General features: G+C 49.9%; 1 protein-coding gene across 5 annotated transcripts in view; it reads right to left on the bottom strand.

The window, feature by feature from the left end:
• The window catches only part of DNAJB6 (DnaJ heat shock protein family (Hsp40) member B6), a 51,274-nt gene that overhangs the window by 20,321 nt on the left and 4,404 nt on the right, over nucleotides 1-26,549 (bottom strand). For 4 of the 5 annotated variants that reach the window (XM_044947124.2, XM_025291949.3, XM_044947125.2 and 1 more), the window contains exons 2-5: nucleotides 11,486-11,576; nucleotides 10,502-10,611; nucleotides 8,832-8,891; nucleotides 7,990-8,100 (exon numbers count right to left, since the gene is read on the bottom strand). In XM_044947124.2, coding sequence (XP_044803059.1) covers nucleotides 7,990-8,100; nucleotides 8,832-8,891; nucleotides 10,502-10,611; nucleotides 11,486-11,550 — 346 coding nt within the window. In that variant the 5' untranslated portion in view covers nucleotides 11,551-11,576. Of the gene's footprint in view, nucleotides 1-4,797; nucleotides 5,147-5,974; nucleotides 6,080-7,989; nucleotides 8,101-8,831; nucleotides 8,892-10,501; nucleotides 10,612-11,485; nucleotides 11,577-26,549 lie in introns of those variants that run through there. The other variant, XM_025291952.3, reaches the window with a different exon arrangement.

The following is a 26,549-nucleotide window of genomic DNA, read 5'->3' as shown; positions in this document are numbered from 1 at the left end:
GAGTGGGGACGGGGAAGCAGGTGGAAAAACTACAAGCCTTTCTTAAGAGAGCAGTTAACAGTGCAGGAAAGCAGGCCTGAAGAAGCAGGCATTAGAAAGCACGGTCACTGGCGCCTTCTTCAGAGACCTAGAAAGAAGGTAGGAGAGGGAGGGGGACCGAACAGGAACCAGCCCAAGGCAGACACCGCTCCAGCAGCCCCATGGGGAGCCGGGGCCCGGGCAGCGCTGGGAGGCAGGTGCTGCCGTCGGCAGGACAGGCCCCGGGGCTGCTGCTTCTGAGCCGCAGGCCCCGCGTTCCACGGTAAGTGCCGCCATGTGAGACTCAAGCTGCAGAAAGTCGCTTCTATCAGCTCCTTTGTGAACATGGCTATCAGTGCCGTTATTACCATATTTAGAAGTATAAATACAAAGTTTAATCATAAACTTTAAAGTTAAAACGTTTTAGAAATCTCTAGAGAGACTTCATCCTGTTCACACAAAATCCAAGTGTTCTATTAAGTTGCTTTTCACCTCATCCTCATCAGGGGTCTACACGGCGACACGGACACGCTTTCCGTCCATCCAGTCACAAGACATCAGGTCATTACACGCCTGTCACAGCCACCAGGTCAGGGCACAGACGTGGCGAGTGCAGTCTGACTCGGTGTGGTCACACTCTCAACAAGAGCCACGTGGGCAGCCTCAGACACTCACTGCCCTTGCGAGAGCTCCTAAGCCACGGTCTCCGCGGGTCCCGAGTTTACAACAATCACAGTCTGCGTCCTCCTGCAGCGCTCCTTTCATTACTGCCCTAACCATTCGTTTAGTTACAATTTAAGGCTCATACAGCAACTGAAACCTTCAAAGACTCTTAACAAAACTCCTGGGACCAACTTAAACCAGTGTCTATTTGATACCACCATTAAATGGTTTTAATTTGTTTACATGAAGCTAAATGAACTTTTGTAATTATAAAATCACCTTCTTCAGAAGCTACTTCAAAACATAGTTGAGTAACATTATAAGAATAAGGCCAGTTGGGTTTTCAGTTACGTTTTTTTGTTTTCTTGTATTCCTTCATTTTTGAAGTCTTTTACCTTGCACGCGTTTCTATTATACAGCCTAAATATGGATTTTTACAATTCCAGTAGCCACCGAATTTGAACGTGTAATTTCAGATATTAAAGTCAAAACAGTTAACCCGAAAAATGAAAAGGCTCATCTGTAAGTCATGGTGACACTAAAAACAAGTTTTTTTAAAAAGTCGTGATGATGATGTGTGAGCGGGAGCCACGCTGAGGCCAGCACTCCAGGTGTGGAGAAGAGGTGGCACGGAGCTTGTGGGCTTCCCAGGCAACTCAGTGGTAAAGAATCTGCCTGCCAACGGAGGAGATGTGGGTTTGATCCCTGGGTCAGGAAGATCCTCTGGAGGAGAAAATGGAAACCCACTCCAGTATTCTTCTCCATGGCAATTCCCATGGACAGAGGAGCCTGGCGGACTACAGTTCATGGGGTCACAAAAGAAGCGGACGTGACTGAGCACGTCATAAGCCTTCACAACCCTCAGCCTCCAAGCTTAAGACAATAGTTAATTAATAGACGCTCTCATCCAGCAATTCAATCTACTTCATGGACATCAACTCATCAGACACGGAAATAACTTACTACAGGGCCCCCAAGCTTTTATAGTGAAAACTGAAAATTACCTAATTACGTAATTTTCCCATATACAAATGGAGAGCATGTTAAATGAAGGTTTCTGAAGGGTCATCAGGTTTAAGCTTTAGAAAAAGCACACATCGCCACTCTAACATCTGAAAAGCACTCACAGCGGGCTTTCAACTGGTGACAAGACGCAGGATGGTCCCGCTCCGTCCTTTTACCTCATTTACGTTTTCCCAATTCTCATGTTCAGTCTGTATGGTTATTATTTTTGAGGGTAAAAGGGGTAAAAACTGCATGTATCTTGTAAGTAAATTTGAATCAGACACAACGTAACTGAACACGCTGTCAAGGACCTGTTCGACGTCACTCCCCGTGGCGCCCAGAACCGGCCCGCCAGCCGCGGCACTGCCGCGGGTGAGGGCACAGTCCTGTCGGGAGCCGCAGCCTGCCGCTGCGATCTGGGCCGCTGCGCACATGCTCATACTACGCACACAGCTGTGTCTTCCTGCCCGCTTACACCCTGCCACAGCACAGCAAACGCGGCTCTGTCAGAGTCTCAGCAGGGCCCCGCCAGGAGAGGTTGGCGCCCGGACCTCACCTCCTACTTGGGAAAATCAGCGTGTTCTCCACGACACGCACGCTTCTTATCAAGTTTGGCTCAATTATGATCTTGCCACGGTCTGCTGGAGATGAATTATGGTTGAAGGAGATGGCGCATGTAGATGTCAAGGAGTTGACAAATTCTGTGTCCAGTGAAGGGGCCGCCTCAAAGGTGTTCTCGGATGAGAGGAATGTGTGGATCAGCCGGCCGCGTGGAGCAGACTGCCATCCCAGTGTGAATGGGCCCTCCCATCACACATGGGCTGAGCAGACCACAAGGCCAACGCTTCCCACAACATGAGAGCCTTCTCCCGGCCGCCAGCCTCTGACCTGGAATGCTGCTGGCTCTTCAGCCTGATGGCCTCTGGAGTCAGACCGGGACATGGGCCTGCAGATCTGGCAGGTGTGTGTCCGTGATCAAACAAGCCCATGATCACGCTGAACTTCTGACAGAGAGAGGGAGGCACACCCTGCTGGGTCTGTCTCTCGGGAGACCCTAAACACAGAATTTACAAGTCTGTCAGAGCCACCTCCCTGGTCACGGCGCACGTGTGTTCAGCCAGGTCCTTTCCTGCAACAACGCTGCATCATGGGATGCAGACACACGGAAACAGGCCCATGTCCAGCCTGTTAAGTTAACAAAGACTTAACTCTTCTGGGTCCCTGTTCCAGGTGTCCTGGATAAACACTCCTCTGCAATCTTACACGGTCCTGCTCTTCTCAGAAACACCAAACCAAATCCACTAAGGTGATGCTTGCAAAACACCTAAGTAATAATGTCACACTTATGACAAAAAATACATTAACCGAATGCTATGAAAAAATAACACAAAACGTGTTCCAAATGTTTACACAAGTACATACATGTAAGAAGACTTAAGGAAAAAACTGAAAAATGTTTAGAGCCATACATGCCCCCAGGAGCAGAGCTAAGGGCCTGACCGAGAGCACTCAGCGAAGGCTCGCAGGTCCTGTCCTCACGGAGCTCACCACCCAGTCCCCAGGCCACACACACACACACACACACACAACTGCACAACAAAGGAAAACACCACAAACTCTTAACAAGCATCCTGAGCATTTCAAACAAAGAAAAGAGGCCACTCCACTAGTCTCAATGCTGAGCCACAGCAACCCTGAGCAAAGAGCGCCACGTGAAACTCAAAGGCCAAGACAGCAGACACACTCCAGTGCGATCACCCCATCTGCACTAACCCCAACGCCACAAGCCAAGATCAGAACACTCCTTCGCAACAACTCAAAGTTCATAACGTTTTCTTCTCACATATTCAGAAGCAGAAAACAACATATTTGAAAAGAATCTGAAATAAACAAACCTAAGTGACTCAGAAACAGCCATGGGTGACCCACGGCTGGGACCCTGGCAGGAGGGCTTCGGGGCGCTTCTCCACGGCTGACCCGGCATCGGGGTGGTGCCTGGCAGTGCACGGCAGCCCCGGAACTGACACTCCCCAAATGAACATCATGCTTTCAGCTGTGCACACAGCTTATTACAAAACCTAGTTTCTAGTTACGCTACAGGTCTAGTTGGAACACTGTATTTTCCAACAGTTACAAAAACCCATCCAAGCCAAGGATGCCAAGCACACACTAGGGATCCAAACCCCCTATTTCAGTCGCAACGGAGGCCGGGGTACCTGCAACTCTACCCCTCGCCAAGGACCTGTGAGGGAGCCGCCCTCCCCCAACCTACGGGCAGGACAGCCCACCACCCTCAGCCACAGGGACCACTGTGCCAGGAGGAAGGAGTCCTACCTGGACTCCTGCATGGACTCGGGAAGCTCCGCCATGGGGGAGCCAGGAAGGCCATTAAAGTCTCAAAACCAACTCTGGATTCCCAGGGAGATCATACAAAGCCTGGGGCCCGGACACTGCTCTCGTGACCCAGAAAACAACTCTGAGAGTGGCCTTTTCGGAAGCCTTTCCTCTCCCTGTCAAGGGCAGAGGCAGCAGGACCACAAGGCTCATCTGCCCAGCACCGACCCGCACAGAACTGTCCTGAAACGGCAGCTCCACCCCCAGGAGGTCCCAGCCACTGATGGGCCGGGCCAGGCCAGCACCCCTCCCCCAAGGAAAGAGGGGCTCAACAGGGCCTTCGCAGTCACTGAGCCACAGGGGAGTGCCCCCCCCGGGAGGGGTCATCACACCTGCCCTACCTCCACAGCCACAGGCTACGCTTTCCCACTTGTGGCTTCTCTCAGCAGCACAACTTCACCAGTGCCTGCTTCCAAACCATGCTGCCTCCAAGCTGAGCAGATGACTGTATACACACCACAGGATGCACAGGGCCCCCAACGATGGCCCGCGACCCTGACCTCGGGCAGGAGGCAGGGCCACTGCAGACAAGCAGGCCCCCGTCCCGCGTCACTCCTGTCCACGTAAGGAGGGACACGCAGACGTGCAGAGAAGACCCCATGCGAAGACACAGCAGCCGTATGAAGCGGCCAGAGCAGCGGGAGACCACCGGCCTCGGGTCCGCTGCCCCTCCCAAGCCCCCAGTGCCCTCGGGGCCGCAGGGAGCCGTCAGGCACAGGTGGTACAAACTCTTTATTCTAGAGGCTCTGCTCAGCAGGCTGCCCACGGGGCAGCGGCAGGGCCTCGGGCTCAGGCCCGCTGTCCTCACTGAGCAGCTCCTCACACTCCTCGAGGAGCTCCTCCGGGTCCCCCGGGCTGGCCTCGTCCTCACTGGAGATGAACTCCAAGTCCTCACTGGGGGGCTCGCCCCCGCCCAGGCTAGCGCCCTCGCTGGGCTCGTCGTCACTAAAGAGGTCGAGCTCCTCGCTGGACACCACGTCCAGCGCCTCACTGTCCTCCTCGCTCGCACTCTCCGCCACCGCCTCCTCTTCAGGCTCCAACTCCTCGCTGGCCGCCTCCTCGAACCCTGGGGGGAAAACGACCGGCTCACTACCCTCCAGCGCGGCGCCGGGCGCTGGGTGGGCCTGCCTGGCTCGTCCCTTCCCCTCCCATCACCCTAGCACTGGCCAGACACGAAGGGCCGCCGGCCAGCGTGAACGTGCTCCCGGGGAAGCTCCCAGCTTCAGAGCTGGGTCACAGAAATGCCTCCCACACGGAGGTTCCTGCTAGGGTTCTAGGGCTCAGTGGCTCTTCCGTCTGAGAACATCATTTTACTACCACCATCCTTTAATGATAAACCAAGGACGAGATCACCGTAATTTAAAGTAACATGATCCCTACACTTGAATGTTTCCAAAGGAGGTTCTCCAAGGGCTAGGGGGAAGTCAGCTCACCCCACAGCCCCGCCAGCACCCCTCCGTCTGAGAGCCAGGCTGCGGTGCGCGTCTCAGATTTGGCTTCTCCCCCTACTCCTGGGCCCGCGGCCTCTGCCCACAGCGGGCAGGCCTCACAACGAACGTGGGCCGGCCCACGACTCCGTCCTTCCCACCAGCTCTCCGCTTCTTCAAGGTCCCTCCCCTTTCATCTGGGCCGTCTGAAATCAGACACGGGGCTTTACATTCCGATAAATGCAAAGTGAACCTCAGAAGGTCTTTTAACCGACTTTGAGCTACTTCTTCTGGGAAAACGGGAAAGGAAAAAATTGGTCGTGTGGAAAATTAAGACAAGAAATAACACACTCCTCTAAACGGACACCTTGACAGGGCTGATGTGGCTGCCAGGAAACATCAACTCCACGCCTGCTGAGGCAGCACACCCTCGGCCCCACGGCCGCTCGGCCCTGCTCTGAACGTACCGCCAGCGGGCTGCATTGTCACTTCATACATGTAGTAGCCGTGGAGCAGCTTCTTTTCCCGCGTGTAAATCCCGAGAGCCTGAAAATGGAAGTCGCCTAGAACACCTACAAGAACGGATTGGAGAAGAATCACTGCCACAGGGACCACGAGAGACGGGGGAGCTGCCAGTGCAGAGCGCGCGCATCTCTGAGTCCCAGGCAGAGGCCGAGAGGCTCGTCCCCCAGCGGACTCTGAACCCAGGAGAAGAAATCTCCACCCCACGTCCCGCAAACCGTTAACTCTTCTGACTCAAGTTCACATGCACACCAAGACTTCCTCATGTGCACAAATCCCAACTCAGAAGACGTGAAGGTCGGTGCTCACAGGGTAAAACCGCATTACTCACACTCCCAGCCCCACCCTCGCCCCTCTTCACTCCAGAAAGAGCTGCTCAAGGAAAACCATTCTTACTGAGAAAGCTTAACCCATCAGATTTTTTCCCCCAAGAAAAACACAATCTGGCTACCATTACACACTGAGGACTCTTTCCTGACACTTTTTAAAAAAAAACCACGCTGTACCAGAGCTGGTGTGAGCGGGCCGGCCTCTGGCCTGGTGAGGCGGCCTGCCCTGCGCTCCTCAGCCTGAGAGGACCCTCCATCCCCAGCTCAAGGGGGCAGACCCCTGGCCAGTTTCCCCGGACACGACCCTGCTCCCCCAAAACACATCGGGAGCTTGCTAAAGGCTGTGACGAGACACCAAGGTGATTTTACGGCAGAGAAGTCATTACAACTCTTCTGTGTCTTTCTTACAGTAATATTTCCTACAATTATAAAGGACAATTAATAAAAAATGTAATTAGTTTCATGATACAGGGAGCCTTCCCAATATGTGTTTACTGCAGCAGTAATTAATGCAAAAAAAGCCTTCAAAACAGATGAGTCTCTTCCCCCACCCCTAACACTCCCCTGCTTAGCTCTCGTTGTTATATTTTGTACGCTACATATATACACATCCCTCCTCCACAAGCCACTCTCTCAAAACGTAAGCGGTACCACAGTAAACAGTAAGCAGGGTCTCGCTGAACCCCCACAGAGTTAACGGAAGGACTGCACCCTGTGAAGGGCCCACACCTCCCGGACACAGCAGCCCCTCACTCCTCGCCACACCTGCGATGTGCAGGGTCCACAGCTCCCCTGTGTTATCTGCAGACAGAACTGCTCTTCCTGTCGCCTTCCTGAGGCGTTGCAGCAGGTGTCTTGTCTTTTCAACCAGGCTCCAGGCAGTGAAGGAGCAGACACAGGGTGCTGTCTCCCCACCCAGGTACGGAGACAACAGGCGTCACGGTGTGCACAGCGAGCGCCCCAGCTCACCACCACTGCCAACACCAGACCCTGACACGCACCCCTGCCACACCGCCTCACGCCGGGCACCAGGACCCGGAGGCCAGCGGCTGGGAGCCCTCTCCCACAATGAAGAGCAGCCAGAGCAGCAAGGTCTCCCGGCAAAGCTATTCTCAAAGACGAATGCTTGTGATGCCTTGCTCTAGAGGTGTCCCTTCTTTCCAAGGGCTGCAAACTCAACAGTCCTAACACATCAGAAAAACAAAGACAAATTTATGAATCAAATGTCTTCTGAGCAACATCTGCCTTGATGCTTAGTGTTTCAATGAGACTCCTACACGGGAAATCCGGAGAATTCACTGTCCAACCAGTAGCAGCCCCACCTCCTTCCCACTGCTGAGGAAGCCAATGAGAGCGAAGCACACAGCCGAGGACGCGACGCACTCAGACCTTTATTACGTTCACGCGCAAGGCGTACATTCCACACTCGAACCTTTATTATTTTCACGTGCAAGGCGTAAATTCTGAAACATCTTCCAAAGGAAGAAGGGAAAAGGGTTTAGTTAAACTCGTGCACTGCTCAAATAGCAAGTTTAAGGACAAGCTACAACAGTGCTGAAACGGAAAGGGTATGTCCGTCTTCATGAGTCATGAACACGTTATGTAAACGACGACCCAGATGATGAACTTACCGAAGAAGTCGAATGAAAATGGGTCCCTTCCACCAAAAAATTCCCTGAAGACGTCATCTGGGTTTCGGAATGTGAAGCCAAACTCAAACGGACTGTCGAAGTGACTTCCACCTATAGAAGCAAGCACAGCTCAGTCAGGGACTCCCGCGCGGCGGGCACACAAACAGTCTACACATTACTTACTACATGCGTCCTGACCCCAGAAGGAAAGAGTTCCATAAGCCTGAAGCTCGTGCAAGTCCTGCTGAGAGCAAAGCCTCCTGTGCCGGGAGCTGAGAAACGCGTGCAGGTCCACGTCCCGGAGCCACGCACGTGCGGAGGACCCCCACCCACTCCGGATGCGTCACCCACACACAGCATTTCCGGCTGTGAAACAGCTGCTCAGGCGTGTGTACAGGAGGTCTGAAGCGTGCGTGTCCAAACACCCACCATGGAGCTCGCAGGACAGCAGGCTGCTGCATAACTTTTCATCAAAAGCACACACATCTAAGCCTCACCACCAGAGGCAGTTACTTTGGTGGTTATTTAGTTTTTTGATAGAACATCCAGTAAGGATGTTTTTGACACAACATCCAGTGTTGATCTCAGAGTACGCTCAGTGTGTTATAGTAAGGTTTTACGTTATTTCCTATCTACAAAAGGTACACCAGTGTGTACCTTCTAGTTCAACAAGATTTTTAATAGGCCTTTTCCAGGCTATCAATTTCTCCTTCCTCTCCCCAGTTCAGCCTAGTCTCCAAACTGCATTCATATTTACGGACAGACTGAATCACCATCAGACTGTATCAGACCACCTCCTTTCATCACAAGGCCAGGAGAAAGACCAGTGTGCACACACGTACCTCCACCGCCACCGTTTAATCCTTCTTTGCCGTATCTGTCATAGATGTCCCGTTTTTTAGCTACAAATTTAAAAAGACAAGTCAGTAAAGACCAATTTCTCTTCCCTCAAATTCAATAAAGCATTTCTGAAGCTGTAAACCAAAGGCCCCCCACAGTTCTCAATGTCCACACTTGGTTTTGAAGAGCTCGGAACCCCTTACTGTGACACTTGAGGGCATCACAGTCTGGCGGCTGCAGCCCCCGGGGTCGCAGCGAGTCTGGCTGCAACTCAGGGACTCAACAACAACTCCCTTAAAAACACCCACAGTATTTTTAAGTAAAGCTTGAAAGACTTACTTCAAAAAATAAAAACAACTTACTTTACTCTACTGCTCAATGTGCGCCATGCGCTGCATCAGAACCCCACTAGAAAGTTGCAGAGCGGCTCCACCCCTAGACGTGCACCTGCCTGCTAAGCGCAGCTCAGGGAGAAGGCCCACGGCACAAGGAGCAGGACAGGGCCTTGGCGAGGGCAGAAACGGGCCACACGGAGCCAGCCCCCAGCCTGGCCTGACCCCCGGAGGCAGCGGCCCGCCCGAGCCCGGGCGGTGGTTCTCGAACAAGCGCGGTGACAGCGCAGCCCTGCTCAGACACACAGGCTCCGCAGACGCCACATGTGCCAAGTGACGGGGCAACAGGGAAACAAGTGTGCGGGCACGCTATCCGCAGCCAGGGTGGGCACCAGAGCCTTAGGAACAGTGACTGTGCATCTGTGCCGCCAGCTCCTGGAACTGAAGGCTTCCTAAGGAAGCATGAAGAACAGACTCCCCCTTACAAAAACACACAAAAGCAGCATTTTCATGGGAGCTCTAAAGGTTCTGCTGCTGCCAAAAATCACATTTGACGTTTGAATTTACTTCTCAAATTTTCTAGTGTTCTTGGTCTGTGAATCCACACATCTGGGAGTGCTGGACCAGGCACACAGACAATGGCAGTCAATGACAGAAGATAAACTCATGAAGTAAGATGACGAAGCCTTCCTTTAAAATAAAGCAGGCGTCCACTTCCTCTGGTCTAGTCTTTTAAATGCCTCGGCCGCGATTCACACCAGTCATTCAGGACTGCTTCCTGGCAAGGTGCTGTCAGTACTTCTCCAGTTTTCTCACCAAGTTCCACAGTCTGCTCCCTGCCCCAAGGCTTCTCTTACCAAGAACCCAAGGTTTGGCTAACACCCTCTGTATGACCCATGACACTAAACCAACAGACCTGAGCTTCCAGTGCCGTTCAATTCCTAACTCTAACGGGGCAGGGAAACCTGCAAGCTGTGGAGTCTGAACCTCCATGTGCGCAACACCTGACTTCCCAAAATCCAGGAGGGCCTTCCAAGGAAGCAGCCAGCACCTCAGCACAGGGTGCTCAGGAGGGTGACGGGGACGAGAGGCCACAACACCCCAGCCCCAGCGGCCCCCAGCGCCAGGCAGAGACCGGGCCTGGATATCTCCTTACAGAGCCACCCAGGAGACTCCTAGAGGCCAGGGCGCCCACAGCAATCACACGGCCTTATCGGGAGGCTGGCAGGGACAGGACACCCAGTCTGCCCAGAAAACCCCCCTCACGGCCCCAAAGCCCCTCGGCCAGGCCTTCCTCTGCAGGCCCCGCCCAGGGGCACAGCCCCACGCTCCCCACTCACCATCTGACAACACCTCATACGCCTCAGCTACTTGCTTGAATTTTCTTTCCGCTTCTTCTTTGTTCTCAGGATTTTTATCTGGATGCCACTTCAGTGCCAGTTTCCGATATCTTAAAAAGGAGTCAAGGGTACTTACTGATCACATCCCACTTCCAGGGTGGTGTCTATTGTGTCACATGAAGCAAACATTTCAAAGCAAAAGCTCTAGGTGGCGACTAGACAGGCGTGGCACACAGCCTGCCCTTCCCCAGGGGCAGCACCAGTGACGCCCCCCCCCCCCCACACCTGCGTGTGAGGACACAGACGCCAGGCCCGCCCCTCTTGGTGCTGATCTTCACGCCATTCACACCTTATTTAAGAAGAGCACAATCACTACACCATGCCAGTCCTGGCTGTGGCCAGGCGCAGTGTGAGAAATCCCACAGCCCACCGTGACACAGCTAAAACACCATCCATGTCCTGCTATACATTAACACCAAGTGAACTAACAGACCTCAGTGCACCCTGGGAGCTGCCTGGGAGCGGAGACTGGCCTCAGGTGCGGCCACAGAGCTGAGCAAGGACACAGCGGTGCAGGGCTCAAACCCCAACATGGACCCGAGCCGGGAACACGACAGGGGCTGGGAGCAACCCACTGAGGATGGAACAGTGACGCCCACGAGCACCAAGGCTGCTCCACTGCTAAGTCCAACATCAAAGCTCTTTGGGCTAATTTCATATCCTCAGTGAGTTTATGATCTAATTCCAGCAGAAATGGAATCCATGTCCCAAGATAAAGTACCAGAGGAAACCAAGTGGCCTTCTCCCTGAGTGACAGGTGGGCCTAGGTCTCAAGAGGCACAAGCTAACTTGCTAACCTCTACCTAACATTCCAACTAGTGCGCAGCAAACTCACAGCACGCGAACTGCCATTCGGTTTCCACAGGCTGTGCAAACTCACACCGCAGGTGCCCAGATGCACTCTTTCAGAACACGATTACTTACGCCTTTTTAATATCCTCGGCCGAGGCGTGTCTCTGCACGCCTAGAACTTCATAGTAATCCACCATGTTTTAACAGGCTGTTGGAACAAGTCCTGCAATCAGAAATCCATAGTCAGTGATGAGACGGCCCAGGCTGGGCTGGTAGCGGGGGTACGGGGTGGGGGGGGACGGAGCAGGAGGTGGGAGATGTCACCTTGCCTGGGTATTAACCACCAGCCTGTCGGGCCAGAGCCTCATCTGGGAGCCGCTTCCAAGTCTCACACCCTAAGACCCTTCCTGATGTAGGAAAAAACGCTTTGAAATAAGCTAAGAATAGCCTCAACTAAATAAAACCGACAGGTGACTCTGCAGCAGCCTTGGGGCCCGCTGCCCACCAGCTGCCAGGTCCATGGTCCAGACGGACGGGAGTGTCGTCCCCTCCTCACACCCTGTGCCAGGCGCTGGGCAAGACTGTAGCCACCTGATGAACACCTTGTGCCCGGCCTGGGGACGCCACAAGGAACCGCGGACACCTTCCACGGCAGGCTGCCCCCCGCCGGCTCGGACTCGGGGCTGCTCCTGTGACTGCCTCCCGGGCCTCCAGCGTCTGGCGTGGAAACAAGCGCAGCACCGCCCTGCTGGCAGTGCAGGGAGAGGGCAGCCTCGGAGCGGGCCTGCAGGGGCTCCCAGGGTAGGGACCTGCCCCGCCTGCTCTATGAAGATGGGGCCTCGAGTCACACGCCAATCACGCCCGACACACCTGCCACCTCTCAAGATGTGAAGTCCAGCGAGCGTTCGCCTTTACTCTGACTGCTAAGTCGCCTCACTAAACCAACAACCAACAACTGACATGAAACAGGCCTGCACCACACAAGCCTGCAAAATAATTTCAGCCAATAAATCAAGTTTTTCTGTCAGGCAACTGAGCGCTAAACTGAAGCCAGGCTTTCAGTAGCCTTTCCCCAAATTCTAGGACCAGATTTTGAGAACAAACGTTCTGACTGTAAACACATCTCTGAGGCCACACCCTCCCTGAGACCATTCTGCTGAGGTTAGATATAAACACTGCGCCACGGGACACAATGTGTCTCTACACAGAGCGCACAGCTGTACTGTGTTCCCACTGTTCCACACTGGGGAGCAGCTCATGGTAGAAACACAAGTCCACTGCACCGTGACTCAGCACGCAGGCATGCACACCCGGCTGCACGGCCCTCCTTGACTCTACAGAAGGCCAGCTGCGTCTATCGGAGGGTCAGAAAGACACAGGGAAAAGCCCTTCTTACCAGTCCAAGGACTTCATGCAGAACAGATATCAAAGCAGAATCAAAACTAGAAACCCCTCTGACCAACTCAAAATCCCTAGAAATGTTAGGTAAAAACCCAACACACACATCTGAAGAGCCAGCTGGGCACCCAGGAAAGCAGGAGCTCAAGCGCCAGAAACAGGATTAATTACACCAAGAACGGTGACCCCGAGATTGGGGGGCGGTGCTGCTGTGTCTTCAGGATGGGGCTTGTTTTAGGGGACAGGAAACTAACGGCTGCGATGAGGACTCACAAGACACAGGTCCCTCTAAAGGCTGTTAACGCTCCTTGGCATCGCCTTTGGGACTGGAGTGAAAACTGACCTTTTCCGGTCCTGTGGCCACTGCTGAGTTTTCCAAATTTGCTGGCATATTGAGTGCAGCACTTTCCCAGCATCATCTTTTAGGGCTTGAAAGAGCTCAATTGGAATTCCATCACCTCCACTAGCTTTGTTCATAGTGATGCTTCCTAAGGCCCACTTGACTTCACATTCCAGATGTCTGGCTCTAAGTGAGTGATCACACCATGGTGATTAACTGGGTCATAAAGATCTTTAATATATAGTTCTGTTTATTCTTGCCACCTCTTCCTAATATCTTCTGCTTCTGTTAGGTTCATACCATCTCTGTCCTTTATTGAGCCCGTCTTGGCATGAAATGTTCCCTTGCTATCTCTAATTCTCTTGAAGAGATCTCTAGCCTTTCCCATTCTATTGTTTTCCTGTTTCTTTTGCACTGATAACTGAGGAAGGCTTTCTTATCTCGCCTTGCTATTCTTTGGAACTCGGCATTCAAATGGGTATATCCTTCCTTTTCTCCTTTGTCTTTTGCTTCCCTTCTTTTCACAGCTATTTGTAAGGCCTCCTCAGACAGCCATTTTGCCCTTTTTGCATTTCTTTTTCTTGGGGATGGTCTTGCTCTCTGCCTCCTGTACAATGTCACAAACCTCTGTCCAACCTCTTCAGGCACTCTATCAGATCTAATACCATGAATTTATCTGTCACTTCCAGTGTATAATCGTAAAGGATTTGATTTAGGTCATACCTGAATGGTCTAGTGGTTTTCCCTACTTTCTTCAATTAGAGTCTGAATTCGGCAACAAGGAGTTCATGATCTGAGCCACAGTCAGCTCCCGGTCTTGTTTTTGCTGACTGTATAGAGCTTCTCCATTCTGTGGCTGCAAAGAATATGATCAATCTGATTTCAGTGTTGACCATCTGGTGATGTCCATGTGTAGAGTCTCCTCTTGTGTTGTAGGAAGAGGGTGTTTGCTATGACCAGTGCGTTCTCTTGGCAAAACTGTTAGCCTTTGCCCGGCTTCATTCTGTACTCCAAGGCCAAACCTGCCTGTTAACTCCAGGTGTCTCTTGCCTTCCTACTTTAGCATTCCAGTCCCTATGATGAAAAGGACGTCTTTGGGGGTGTTAGTTCTAGCACTCATCTCACACACTAGCAAAGTCATGCTCAAAATTCTCCAAGCTGGGCTTCAACAGTATGTGAACCATGAGCTTCCCCATGTTCAAGCTGGTTTTAGAAAAGGCAGAGGAACCAGAGATCAAATTGCCAACATCAATTGGATCATTGAAGCAGCAAGAGAATTCAACAGAAGCATCTCCTTTTGCTTTACTGACTATGCAAAAGCCTCTGACTGTTTGGATCACAACAAACTGCGGAAAATTCTTCAAGAGATGGGAATACCAGACCACCTGACCTGCCTCCTAAGAAATCTATATGCCAGTCAAAAAGCAACAGTTAGATCTGGACATGAACAAGACTGGTTCCAAACTGGGAAAGGAGTTATGTCAAGACTGGGATTTGTCATCATGTTTGTTTAACTTCTATGCAGAGAACATCATGTGAAACGCTGGGCTGGAAGAAGCACAAGCTGGAATCAAGATTGCCAGGAGAAATAATAACCTCAGATATGCAGATACCACCACCATTATGGCAGAAAGTGAAGAGGAACTAAAGAGCCTCTTGATGAAAGTGAAAGAGGAGAGTGAAAAAGTTGGCTTAAAGCTCAACATTCAGAAAACTAACATCATGGCATCTGGTCCCATCACTCCATGGCAAATAGATGGGGAAACAGTGGAAACAGTGGCAGACTTTATCTTTTTAGGCTCCAAAATCACTGCAGATGGTTGACTGCAGCCATGAAATTAAAAGACACTTGCTCCTTGGAAGAAAACCTATGACCAACCTAGACAGCATATTAAAAAGCAGAGACATTACTCTGACAACAAATGTCCCGACAGTCAAAGCTATGGTTTTTCCAGTAGTCATGTATGGATGTGAGAGTTGGACTGTGAAGGAAGCTGAGTGCTGAAAAATTGATGCTTCTGAACTGTGGTGTTGGAGAAGACTCTTAAGAGTCCCTTGGACAGCAAGGAGATCCAACCAGTCCATCCTAAAGGAAATCAGACCTCAATATTCATTGGAAGGACTGATGCTGAAGCGCCAATACTTTGGCCACCTGATGCAAAGAACTGACTCCCAGACCCTGATGCTGAGAAAGATTGAATGCGGGAGAAGGGGTTGACAGAGGACGAGAGGGCTGGATGGCATCACCAACGCGATGTTCATGAATTTGAGTAGCTCTGGGAGTCAGTGATGGACAGGGAAGCCTGGTGTGCTGCAGTCCATGGGGCTGCAAAGAGTCAGACACGACTGAAATGAAAGGCTGTAACTGCAGGAAAAGGGGACGAGAAAAACTCCCCCCAAACCGGACAACAGCACCACTGAGAATCGATGCACTGAGCCTGGGGACCGTGGAGGCAAAACCACTACCTCCACTAACCCACAACGCTCCCAGCACCCCAAAGCCACCAAGTACAATCCCAGGATGGGGAGACAAAGAAAGCTGTGCTGGAGAAGTTTGTTGCTTAGCTGCTCAGTCATGTCCGACTCTGCGCGACCCCATGGACTGCAGCCCGCCAGGCTCCTCTGTCCGTGGGATTCTCCAGGCAAGAACACTGGAGTGGGGTGCTGTGTCCTCCTCCAGAGGATCTTCTGACCAGGGATGGAACCCGCACCTCCCGCACTGCGGGCGCGCACTTTGCCACTGAGCCCAGGAGAGCAGGTGACCCCACCACCAGGTCGTGCACACCGGACGGTGTGGGGCGTCTCAGTGAGCGACGGAGACCTAACACCCACACGGCCACTGCTGCCAACAGGACTGTCATTCGTGCAGAGTCACCAAGGAACCAGGTCTTAGATGTCGTCCCTCCAAGGAAACGATAATTTCATAATGGAAGAGGTGTCAGCTAACTCAGGTGGCAATCACAGCGATATATAAACGATACAAATAAACATGCCTCCAGTCAATTATACCTCATTTTTAAAAAATAAGATGTAAAAAATAAATAAATAAATAAGATGTAAGCTTATCGATGAGAGGAAGGCACACAAAGGAAACTTTGTGAAAAATCACAAGGCAGGACTTTAATATTTTTTATTTTAACAAAACACATTTAGTGGGAATAATTCTAAGTGTTCTGTAAACATTAACTCATGTAATTCAAACAGTAACAAAATTAAGATCAATGACTTCCTAAAATTGTTTTAGGAAAACTTTCTAGCTTTATCCAGATACAATTGACATTTAACCTTATGTAAGTTTAAGGTGTGCGTTGTGTACCGTGATTTCATCAAAACTTAATTTTTAAAAAACCTACAAATGACCTTTGAATAAGGCGGGTTTGGCTGCACAGGTCTACTTGCGTACACATTTTTCTCAATAAACATATTGGTAAAAAATTTTTGGAGACTTAAAACAACTTGAAAAAGCTCACAGAAGAACCATGTAGCCTAGAAATACTGAAAAAAAATTTTTTTAAGTGTGTCAAGAATGCAAAGGCATAAGGGAGTGACATTTAATACAAAATGATTGATTGAACAGCAACATTTTAGTTTTCTGTTCTGTAACTTTGCTTTCAAAGGATTACATACCCCCAGTATCAGTTGATCATCATAGGTAGGTGGTTTAAAAAAAAAAGTGCTTCCAATACCGTATTATGAATGAGTGCAATGCTGCATGTCACAGTGGATTCACTGGTGTATAGGCTAGGCTACTGTGAACAATCATCGATTACACTAGGTGACCATAACGCAACCATACTGCTCCCACTTCGTTATAATGGATGAATTATACTTATAAACAACAGTGAATTTCTTCTTTACATTACCTTTTCATTTTTCTTGGCCTGTGTTACTAACACATCTACAGGATTTGGTATCATGTAAGACAATACTGATGTAGATACTAACAGACAAATCCATCTTGTAAAAATATAAACTTATGGTATCAGTAAATAAATATAGTTAATACAATTTCTCTTTAAAAATTTTTTTTAATATTTTCTCTAGCTTACTTTAAGAATACAGCAACATAACACACAAAGTATGTGCTAATCAATGTTCGTTATTGGTAAGGCTCCAGTCAGCAGTAGGCTATTAGGTAAGTTTTGGGGGAGTCAAGAGTCATGCACAGCTTTTCAACTGTGGGGGGTCTGCACCTCTAAGTCTCACATTGTTCAAGGGTCAACTGTACACTCAAGAGACAGAAAAAAAATCCAAAGTTATGGCGCAGGAAAGACAGGGAAGATGCACGAGGCAACACCAAGGAAGCTGTGTCCGCGACAGGAGTCTATGGAAGGAAGCGGTGGAGCACGGCCCGCTGAGGAACCACAGATTCTCGTGGATAAACTCACAGGGCCTCGACAACTTCCAATCAGGATGCGTGTTACAAGGGGGAAAAGGAAACATCCCTGCAGGCCTGGATGGGAGGGGGAGGGGGAGTGACCATTTAGTGGGCACAGAGTTTCAAAGTGGGAGCACAGAAATGTTCTGGAGATGACGGTGCTGATAAGACAGACAATGTGAATGTGATGCCCTGAAGCGTTCACTTAGAACAGGTGCACTTTCTGTCATGTAAAAGTTAAGCTATGTTGAAATTCATAAATAAAAACATTTTTAAAAAGACACATCCACAATCATATCAGACAGAGTTAACTTGTAAGATTTGAGCACATTTAACAGACCTGATGTAATGGGACATAAAACAGGGACCTGAAGCTAACTACTATAAAACACCAAGCACACACCCATGAGGTGGAGTAAACTTAACCACCACCTGAGACCACAAAGAAACAGCTGTGGTAACAAACGTTTTTTAAGAACGCCTTTGGGTCAAAAAAATTATAAGGATGTTAGGATATTCAGACGTACATGGACTACATATCAATTTCATCAACTGGCCAAAGTGAAATTAAGGACCTCAAATACATTAATAAAAGCTACAGACGTTAGAAAGTTAAGAACTCCAAACAGACAACATTTGCCAGTCTTTAGAATATAAAAGTATTAATAAATAGATATCTTCATCAAATAAAATCCCAGAATTTTTTTTAAATTACAAAGTAGAAAAAATATATATGGTTACTATTTTCTTGTACTTTATCCACTTTAACGTTAAAATCAGCTGTGATAGATAGACACATAACAGATTAATAAAACACGAACTGGAGGTGTACCTTTTTCAATGTGCAGTTTTTTTCCGACTGTGTCTGCGTATGCTCAACATAAAATACTGGGGATCTCGTTTTAAATGCAATCAGATATGGGAGTGAGCACCCAATTATAAGATAGAAGTGCTCCTCACTGGTAGTTCCACAATCCAAAGCACACTGCTCTGAAGCCATGGCTGGTAGGCGCCATGGAAGGTAGCAACCGCACGCCTTTGGGGATGAGACGCCTGCCCAGGGCCAAGGGCAGCTGGAGCGCAGCAGGAGCCAGCAGGCGGCACCTGTGCTTCAGTCTGCTAACAACAGACTCTCAGCCAACAGGAGACTCGCCTAACCGACCCTCTGCCTACGAGTGACTCCCTCGGCGGTTACTCTGACTTCTGAGCTTCAGCTGCTGCCGCTACGAGGGGACATCTCAGCACCCGGCAGAAACAAGGCATGTGGGGAGACCCCACCAGACCACAGTCACCAAAGGGACGCGGGGAGAGGCCTCAGGATGGAGCTTCCCTCTCCTAACAGTAAGCCACTGCCTGACCACATGTGACCAGGTCACCAGTGTACCGGATGCCACCACTTAAGACACTTCAGAACCTCCTGAAGGGGAAACAGACTCCTGCAGAGCGCAAACAACAGCCTGTGCGCACCAGGACGGGGGAAAGGAGCAGTGACCCCACAGGAGACTGCACCAGACGTGCCTATGAGTGTGCGAGGGTCTCCACCAGAGCAAGGCTCATTTTTCCCCACAGCCAGTCCCTCCCATCAGGAAACCTGCATAAGCCATTAATCCTCATCCGTCAGAGGGTAGACAGAAGCAGCAAGAACGACAATCCCACAGCCTCCACAACCAAAAACACAATCACAGAAAGCTAACCAAAATGATCACATGGATCACAGTCACGTGTAACTCAATGAAGCTATGAACCATGTCGTGCCCAGCCACCCAAGACGGACGGTTCATGGCGGATAGTTCTAACAAAACATGCTCCACTGCAGGGGAGAATGGCAAACCACTCCAATATTCTTGCCCCAAGAACCCCATTAACTGTATGAAAAGGCAAAAAGATATGACACCAGAGATGAGTAACCCCGGGTCAGTAGGTGTCTAAAATGCTACTGGGAAAGAGCAGAGAAATTGTCCCAGAAAGAATGAAGAGGCTGGGCCAAAGCTGAAGTGATGCTGAGTTTTGGATGTGTCTGGTGGTGAAAGTAAAGTTTAAAGCTGTAAAGAATATTGTATATAAACCTGGAATGTTAGGTCCATGAAGCAGGTAAACTGGACATTGTCAAGATGGCAAGAATGAACACTGACACTTTTAGGAATCAGTGAACTAAAATGGATGGGAATGGGTGAATTTAACTCAGATGACAATTAAAACTACCAATGCGGGCAAGAATCCCTTAGAAGAAATGGAGCACCCCTCACGTCAACAAAAAGGTCCAAAATGCAGTACTGGGGTGCAATCTAAAAACGACACAATCATCTCGGCTCACGTCCAAGCACACCACTCAACATCCTGGTAACCCATGTCTATGCCCAACCACTAGTGTCGAAAAAGCTACAGTTGAATGGTTCTGTGAAGACCCAGGAGACCTTTTGGAACTAACACCAAAAAAAAAAAAAAAAAGACGTCTTTTTCATCACTGGGGATTGGAATGCGAAAAGTAGCAAGTCGAGAGATACCTTGAGTAACAGGCAAGTCTGGCTTTGGAGTGTAAAATGAAGCAGGGCAAAGGCTCTGTCAAGAGAATTCATGGGTCAGAACAAACACCTTCTTTCAGCAACACAAGAGACAACTCTACACATGGACATGACCAGATGGCCAACACCAAAATCTCTGCAGTCAAAGATGGAGAAGCTCTATACAGTCAGCAAAACAAGACCTGGAGTCAACTGACTGACACTAAAGCTGAAGCTCCAATACTCTGGCCACCTGGTGTGAAGAGCTGACTCACGGAAAAGACCCTGATGCTGGGCGAGACTGAGGGCAGGAGGAGAAGGGGGCGACAGGATGCGATGGCTGGACGGCACCACTGACGCAACGGACCGAGTCTGAGCCCCCTCAGCAGACAGAGGAGGTCAGGGGAGCTTGGCGTGTTGCAGTCCGTGGGGTCACAAACAGGCCGTGGGGACACAACTTAGCGGGTGAACAAGAAGACACCTTTGTTCCTAGTGCAAAGCTCACCATGTCCTAAGTCCAACTGCGCTGCCCTGCACTGGCAACAAGGGGCCAGTGTCTGTGCTGACCATGGTGGGAAGAGCAAGACCCTTGAGGCAGGCAGCACAGATGCGGCAGGGTGGCCTCAACTCAGGCCGTGTCCACCAGAGGTGACCACTGCTGGCACCTACAGCGCCCCCTGGGACGAGCCGTCCACCCCCAGGACCAGCCCTGGACTGGGGGGCGCACAAGCTTCACAGGCACCAGCCCCGGGGACAGAGGCACTTGGCCGTGGGGGCTCGCTCTCTCTCAGTGGAGACTGCCCCAGAAGGAAGCGCCTCCACCACAGTCCTGGCCAGCACCCGGCCGGCCCACCGCTTGAGCTTTACTCTGATTTACGGTCACGAGGAAGCGCTTCCCCCGTTAACACCCAGGGCACCTTTTCAGGGCTCAGGCTGGTGGGCTTGGCAAGCCCAAGCACACACGGGCTTTCTTCTCAGAGGCCCCCAGTTTGCCTTCCACCTGCCCGCCTGCTCCCCTCAGTCAGCTGTGGGAACGCCGGGGGCTCAGAGCCCTCTCACCCTACTCCCGCGCTTTCATCTGCTCTGTTATTGAAATACCGTTTATGGAGCAATGATTCCCTCCTGTTAGCCCCAACCACAGGCCTCACTTTGGCATTTCAGACACAAATAGACAGATGGCTCTCAACACAGCCACTTGGACATCTGACAAGACACCCCAAATAGAACATGACCACATCTCACGCTCTGTCCTCCCCACTCCCACCTGGCCTTTTTCTATAATTCTACTCCCCGGCTGGAAACCCTCGCCACGCTCCACACCGCTCCACCCACACACAACAAATCAACCCACAGTTTTGTGTGGCTCACTGCAGACCCCTCAAACCCCTTCACTTTTCTCTATCTTTGGTGGCACCAGATACCCTTTCTGAAATCCTGTGGGAGCCTCTTTTCTCACAGCCAAGATGAGCTATAAATATGCAAACGGTATCACAACAGATACAACATGCTGTCCAGACCAGAAAGAACCAGCTCTAAAGGACATGGTCGGCTCCACTGGGGATTCCTGGACTGGCGCTTTACTGCCCTAGCTAACGCTAGGTCTGGAACAGAAAAGGTACAAGACGAGCCTAGGAGATGCTGTCAGTCAACAAAGTAAAGATGCTACTAGCAAAAACTACAGGCCTGGTCAGGAAAAAAAACAAGGCAAGACTGGCGGAACAGTGCCAGCTTGGAAGTGACTAAGAATAAATGATAACTAAGTGCTGTCTGAGCTCCTGGACTGGTATCTGGGGCAGCAAGAGAATGCTGGGGGGTGGGGGTGGTGCAGGAAACTGGTGTGATGTGAATGCAGTCTGTAGTTAACACTACTATACCAACCTGATTTTTTATTTTTCATGAACACACCATGGCTACATGTTATACTAAGGAAAGCTGGGTAAGAGGCATGCAGGAAAACTCTTGTATTATGTCCGCAACTCTTCTATAAATACACAATGGTTTCAAAATAAAAAGTTAAAAATAAGTCAAAAAGAGAAAAAAGTACAACTATGTCAAAATGACACCAGAACAAAACTGATGAAACATCCACAGATCAGAAGGGATTCTGAACATCAGAAGAATGGCTGGCGTGTGTTTTCTTCTCCAGTCTCACTGAGCCGTAACTGGCATATACCACTATGCACGTTTAAGGTGTACCCAACCACAGTCTGACTTGCATCAGGACAGGGTCACCGCAATCAGTTTAGTGAACATCTGTCACCTCATACGGGGCTTCCCTGGGGGCTCAGCGGTAAAGAACCTGCCTGCTAGTGCAGGAGACTTGGGTTTGATCCCTGGGTCAGGAAGATCTCCTAGAGAAGGAACTGGCAACCCACTCCAGTATTCTTGCCTGGGAAATCCCATGGACAGAGGAGCCTGTAGCCTGGCAGGCTACAGTTCATGAGGTCACAAAAGAGTCAGACATGACTTAGCAACTAAACAATGACAACCATCTCATATAAATACAAAATAAAAAAAAATAGAAAAGTATTTTTTCCTTGTGATGAGAACTCTTAGGATTTACTCTTAACTCTTTACCATCTGAGCCATCGGGGAAGCTCATATAACGTATAGCAGTGTTAACTATATTTCTTATGCTATACCTTAAATCCCTAGCATTTCTCTCTCTGGTAACTTGAGTGACTGTCATGCATTTCAAGCACAGACACCAGGGATGTTCTGATGGTCCAGGGGCCCGCACTCCGCCCTCCCACTACAGGAGGCACAGTGGACCCCTCTACTGTTTTTCCCTTCTCAACTCAAGTTGTCAGCGCTGTGTCAGCTCTCCTGGGAAACCTTGGGACTCGATGGTCAACACACCTGGGCTAAGCCGTGGCCTTTCCAGGCCTGCAGCCACGCCCTCTCCCCTGAGGTTCCCTTTGTGCGCCTGTGGCTCTCCAGGTAAGTGAAGACCACGGCTTGCCCCATACACTCCACCTTGGTATCTTGGCTCACTGACTCAACAGATCAAAACCTTCTGGGTACCAATTACACCATCAACACATTCATTCTCAGTAAAAGCTAAAGTAATTCTGAGCAAATTTATGTATATTTACTATGCAAAAACAATCGTGACACTTCTGGGACCAAGTTACCAAGTTCAGCAGACAAACGTGTAAAAAAAACTTAGGCATACCACAATTAATAAAGTATGAACAGTGCTGGGGAAAGGTTACAGACACAGTGGGGAAAAGAAATAAGTTTACGGAGCCAGCCTATGCCATCAGGCCATGCTGTGACTGTAGCCAGCCTATGCCATCTTTCAAACTTCTTTCAAAATTGGACTCAATCCTCAAATACTGCCACTGCTTTTTCAACTACGTTTATGTAATATTCTCAATCTGCTGTTAGGTTAACAATCTTCAGAACATCTTCACCAGGAGTAGATTCCATCTCAAGAAGCCACTTTCTTTGAGCACTCTTTTAAAGAAGCAACTCCTCATCCACTCACACGTTCTTACAGGACTGCAGCAGTTCAGCCCCATCTTCAGGCTCCACTTCTAGTCCTAGTTCTCCAGCTGTCGCCACCACATCTGCCGTTACTCCCTCCACCGAGTCTTGAACTCAAGTCATCCATAAGGGTCAGCACCAACTTATCCCAAACTCCTGTTCATTATAATTAGTTGGTGTTTTGACCTCTTCCCATGAATTGCAAATGTTCTTAAGGGCATCTAGAACGGTGAGTCCTTCCAAGCAAGTTTTCAACTGACTTTGCCCAGATCATCAGAGGAATCACTGTCTATGGCACCAATAGCCTTACAAAGTGTATTTCTTAAATAACAAGACTGGAAAGTCTAAAATTACTCCTTGACCCATGGGCGGCAAAATGGAGATTGTGCTAGCTGGAATGAAAACAACATGAATTTAACTATATATCTCCAGAGTTCTCGGGTCATTGTCAATGAGCAGTAATTTTTAAAGAATTTTTTAACCTGAGCAGTAAGTCTCAACAGTGGGTGTAAAATATTCAGGAAACCACGCTGCCGACAGATGTGGGCCATCCAGGCCTTGCTCCGTTTACAGAGCACAGGCAGAGCAGGGTTAGCGTAGTTCACAAGGGCCCCAGGGTTCCCAGATGGTCGACGAGCACTGGCTTCAGCTCCAAGTCCCCGGCCACATTAGCCTCTCAGAGAGCCCGCCTGTCCTCAGACGCTGACAGGCGCTGACTTCTCCTCTCTAGTGTGAACGTCCCGACAGTGTCTTCTTCCAACATCAGGCTGACTCATCCTCACTGAAAACCTGCTGCTCAGTGCAGCCGCCTTCTCCGATGCTCTGCGCTGGATCTTCTGGATAACCTGCTGCAGCTTCCACATCAGCGCTTGCTGGTTCACCTGCGCTTGATGTCACAGAGACAGCTTCTTTCCTCAAACTCCATGAACCCGCTTCTGCCAGCTTCAGACTTTCCTCGGCAGCTTCCTCATCTCTGTCAGCCTTCACAGAACTCAAGAGTTAGGGCCGTGCCTGGGCTTTGGCAGACCACGCAAACTTTTTCCACAACAGCAGAAAGGCGATTTTGCTTTCTCACCCCTCATGTGTTCACTGGAGTAGCACTTTTCTTCAAGAATCTTTTCTTTGCGTTCAAAACCTGGCTGTTCAGCACAAGAGGCCTAGCCCCAGCTTTCCACAAGCCTTCGATAGTAAACATCTTCATTCCTGGCTTCTAATTTAAAATGAGAGGGGAGACTCTTCCTTTCACTTGAAGAGCCCACTGCAGAGATATAACTGGCCTAATTTCAGTATTGTTGTGTCTCAGAGAACAGGGAGGCCTGAGGAGGGGGAGAAAGATGGTGGGTCGGTGAAGCAGTCAGAACACAGGGTCTAAGATGGTCTTAGAAGGGCCTAAAACAATTACAATAGTAACATCAGAGATCACTGATCACAGATCATTAACGTAATAATGAAAAACCTTGAAATATCATGAGAATTACCAAACTGGCAGTCACAAAGTGAACAAATGCTGTGAGAAAAACGGGGCCAATAGACTTGATCGACGCAGGGTTGTCACAAACCATCAATTTGTTTGGGGAAAAAAAAAGGCAACACCTGCACTAAAGTGACCCGCTATAAATCGGGGTCTGCCTGGGCCTGAGCTACCACTACACACATCCAAACCAAAATTATAAATGCTCAAACAAGGAGTGCTTGTGTGTACTTACCACCAACATGGTTTCACATGGTATTTAGCTACTATCTCAAGGCACCTGGAAGGAGAGACGCACAGCTGACAAAGAGGGGGTTGTTAGTATGAACATCCAGCTGTTGCAGTCTTTTCATCCCTTGACCAGTTCAGTAACACAGATGTTCCCTGCTTTTCCAGAGCTCTCGTCACAATACTTCACCTTTAAGAAAGACCCACATTGAACTTCCCTGGTGGTCCAGTGGCTGGGACTCCATGCTCCCAATGCAGGGCCCGGGCTGGGGAACTGGATCCCATGGTTGCGGCTGGGAGGTGGCATGCCACCACTAAAGATCCCCCATGCCACAGCTGAGACCTGGTGCAGCCAAGTATATAATTAAAAAAAAAAAACAAAAATAAAAAAACCCCACATTTAGTACCTGTTTTTGACAATTACAAGAAATCTGAAGAGGATTTTCACTTTTACAAGAAAAGGAACCGTTGGCAGCAGGGCCCCCTCCAGCAGCGAGCAGCACCTTCCCAGGGACCACACACAGCTCCTCAGCCTCGAGCAGCAACAACTGTGAACTGCCTGTAAGCACCTGGGCTTCCCCTCCATTTATTTGGTGCATCGGTGGGCAAGATGGGTCCTCAGCTAACTGCTTCTTCCCTTCAGACCTTTGCGGCTCAGAAAGGGTTTCCCAGGACGCCCCTCCTTCTGAGAGTGAGTGTGACTGTACAGGTCTCACGGGGCACACACCACAAGGCCGCAAACACTTGAGACACATCTGTAAACCTGCCAAGGCTCATCTCAATGGTTGGGGGGGGGGTGCCAGGATGGATGTGTAGAATTTAACTTACAATGGCCCATTCAGAGAAGCATTTCCTTTCCCTCTTCCTCAACTATTCACATGCAAGATGAATATCAAGGTGCTAAACAAGCACCTCAGGTGACAGTCACAAAAGTCCATCTAGAAGAGGTGCCCTGAGAGTCAGCTCTGAAAGGCCAAGTTTCTTCAACAGCTTAACTAGTCCCTTTTAAGTTATAACCCTGTCTCTATTGAATTTCTAAAGGAGAATTTCCAAGTCATTACACAGGCCCCATGGTCTCATCGACACTAAAGAACTTTTGTGCCCAACGCGACTGCTACCAACACGTCGGCCTTCCTGCCTCCACACGATGACCCCGAGTCATGTTCCTCAAGCTCGGGGTGTGACAAAGACATCTCTGCACTGAGTCCTTTGGCTATGTCATCCCAAATCTTGCCTGTCTGCACAAATTAAAAGTGTGTAACTGGGCTAACCTGACAACTTTGAGAATTCCCTGGCAGCCCAGTAGTCTGGGCTCCTCAATCCCCCTGCAGGAGGCACAGGTCTGATCCCTGGCTGGGGAACTAAGATCCCCCATGCCGCACAGCACAGCA

This window comes from Bubalus bubalis, chromosome 8 (assembly GCF_019923935.1).
Source record: "Bubalus bubalis isolate 160015118507 breed Murrah chromosome 8, NDDB_SH_1, whole genome shotgun sequence".
NCBI classification, from domain to species: Eukaryota; Metazoa; Chordata; class Mammalia; order Artiodactyla; family Bovidae; genus Bubalus; species Bubalus bubalis.
This window is presented reverse-complemented; position numbering and strand designations above follow the sequence as displayed.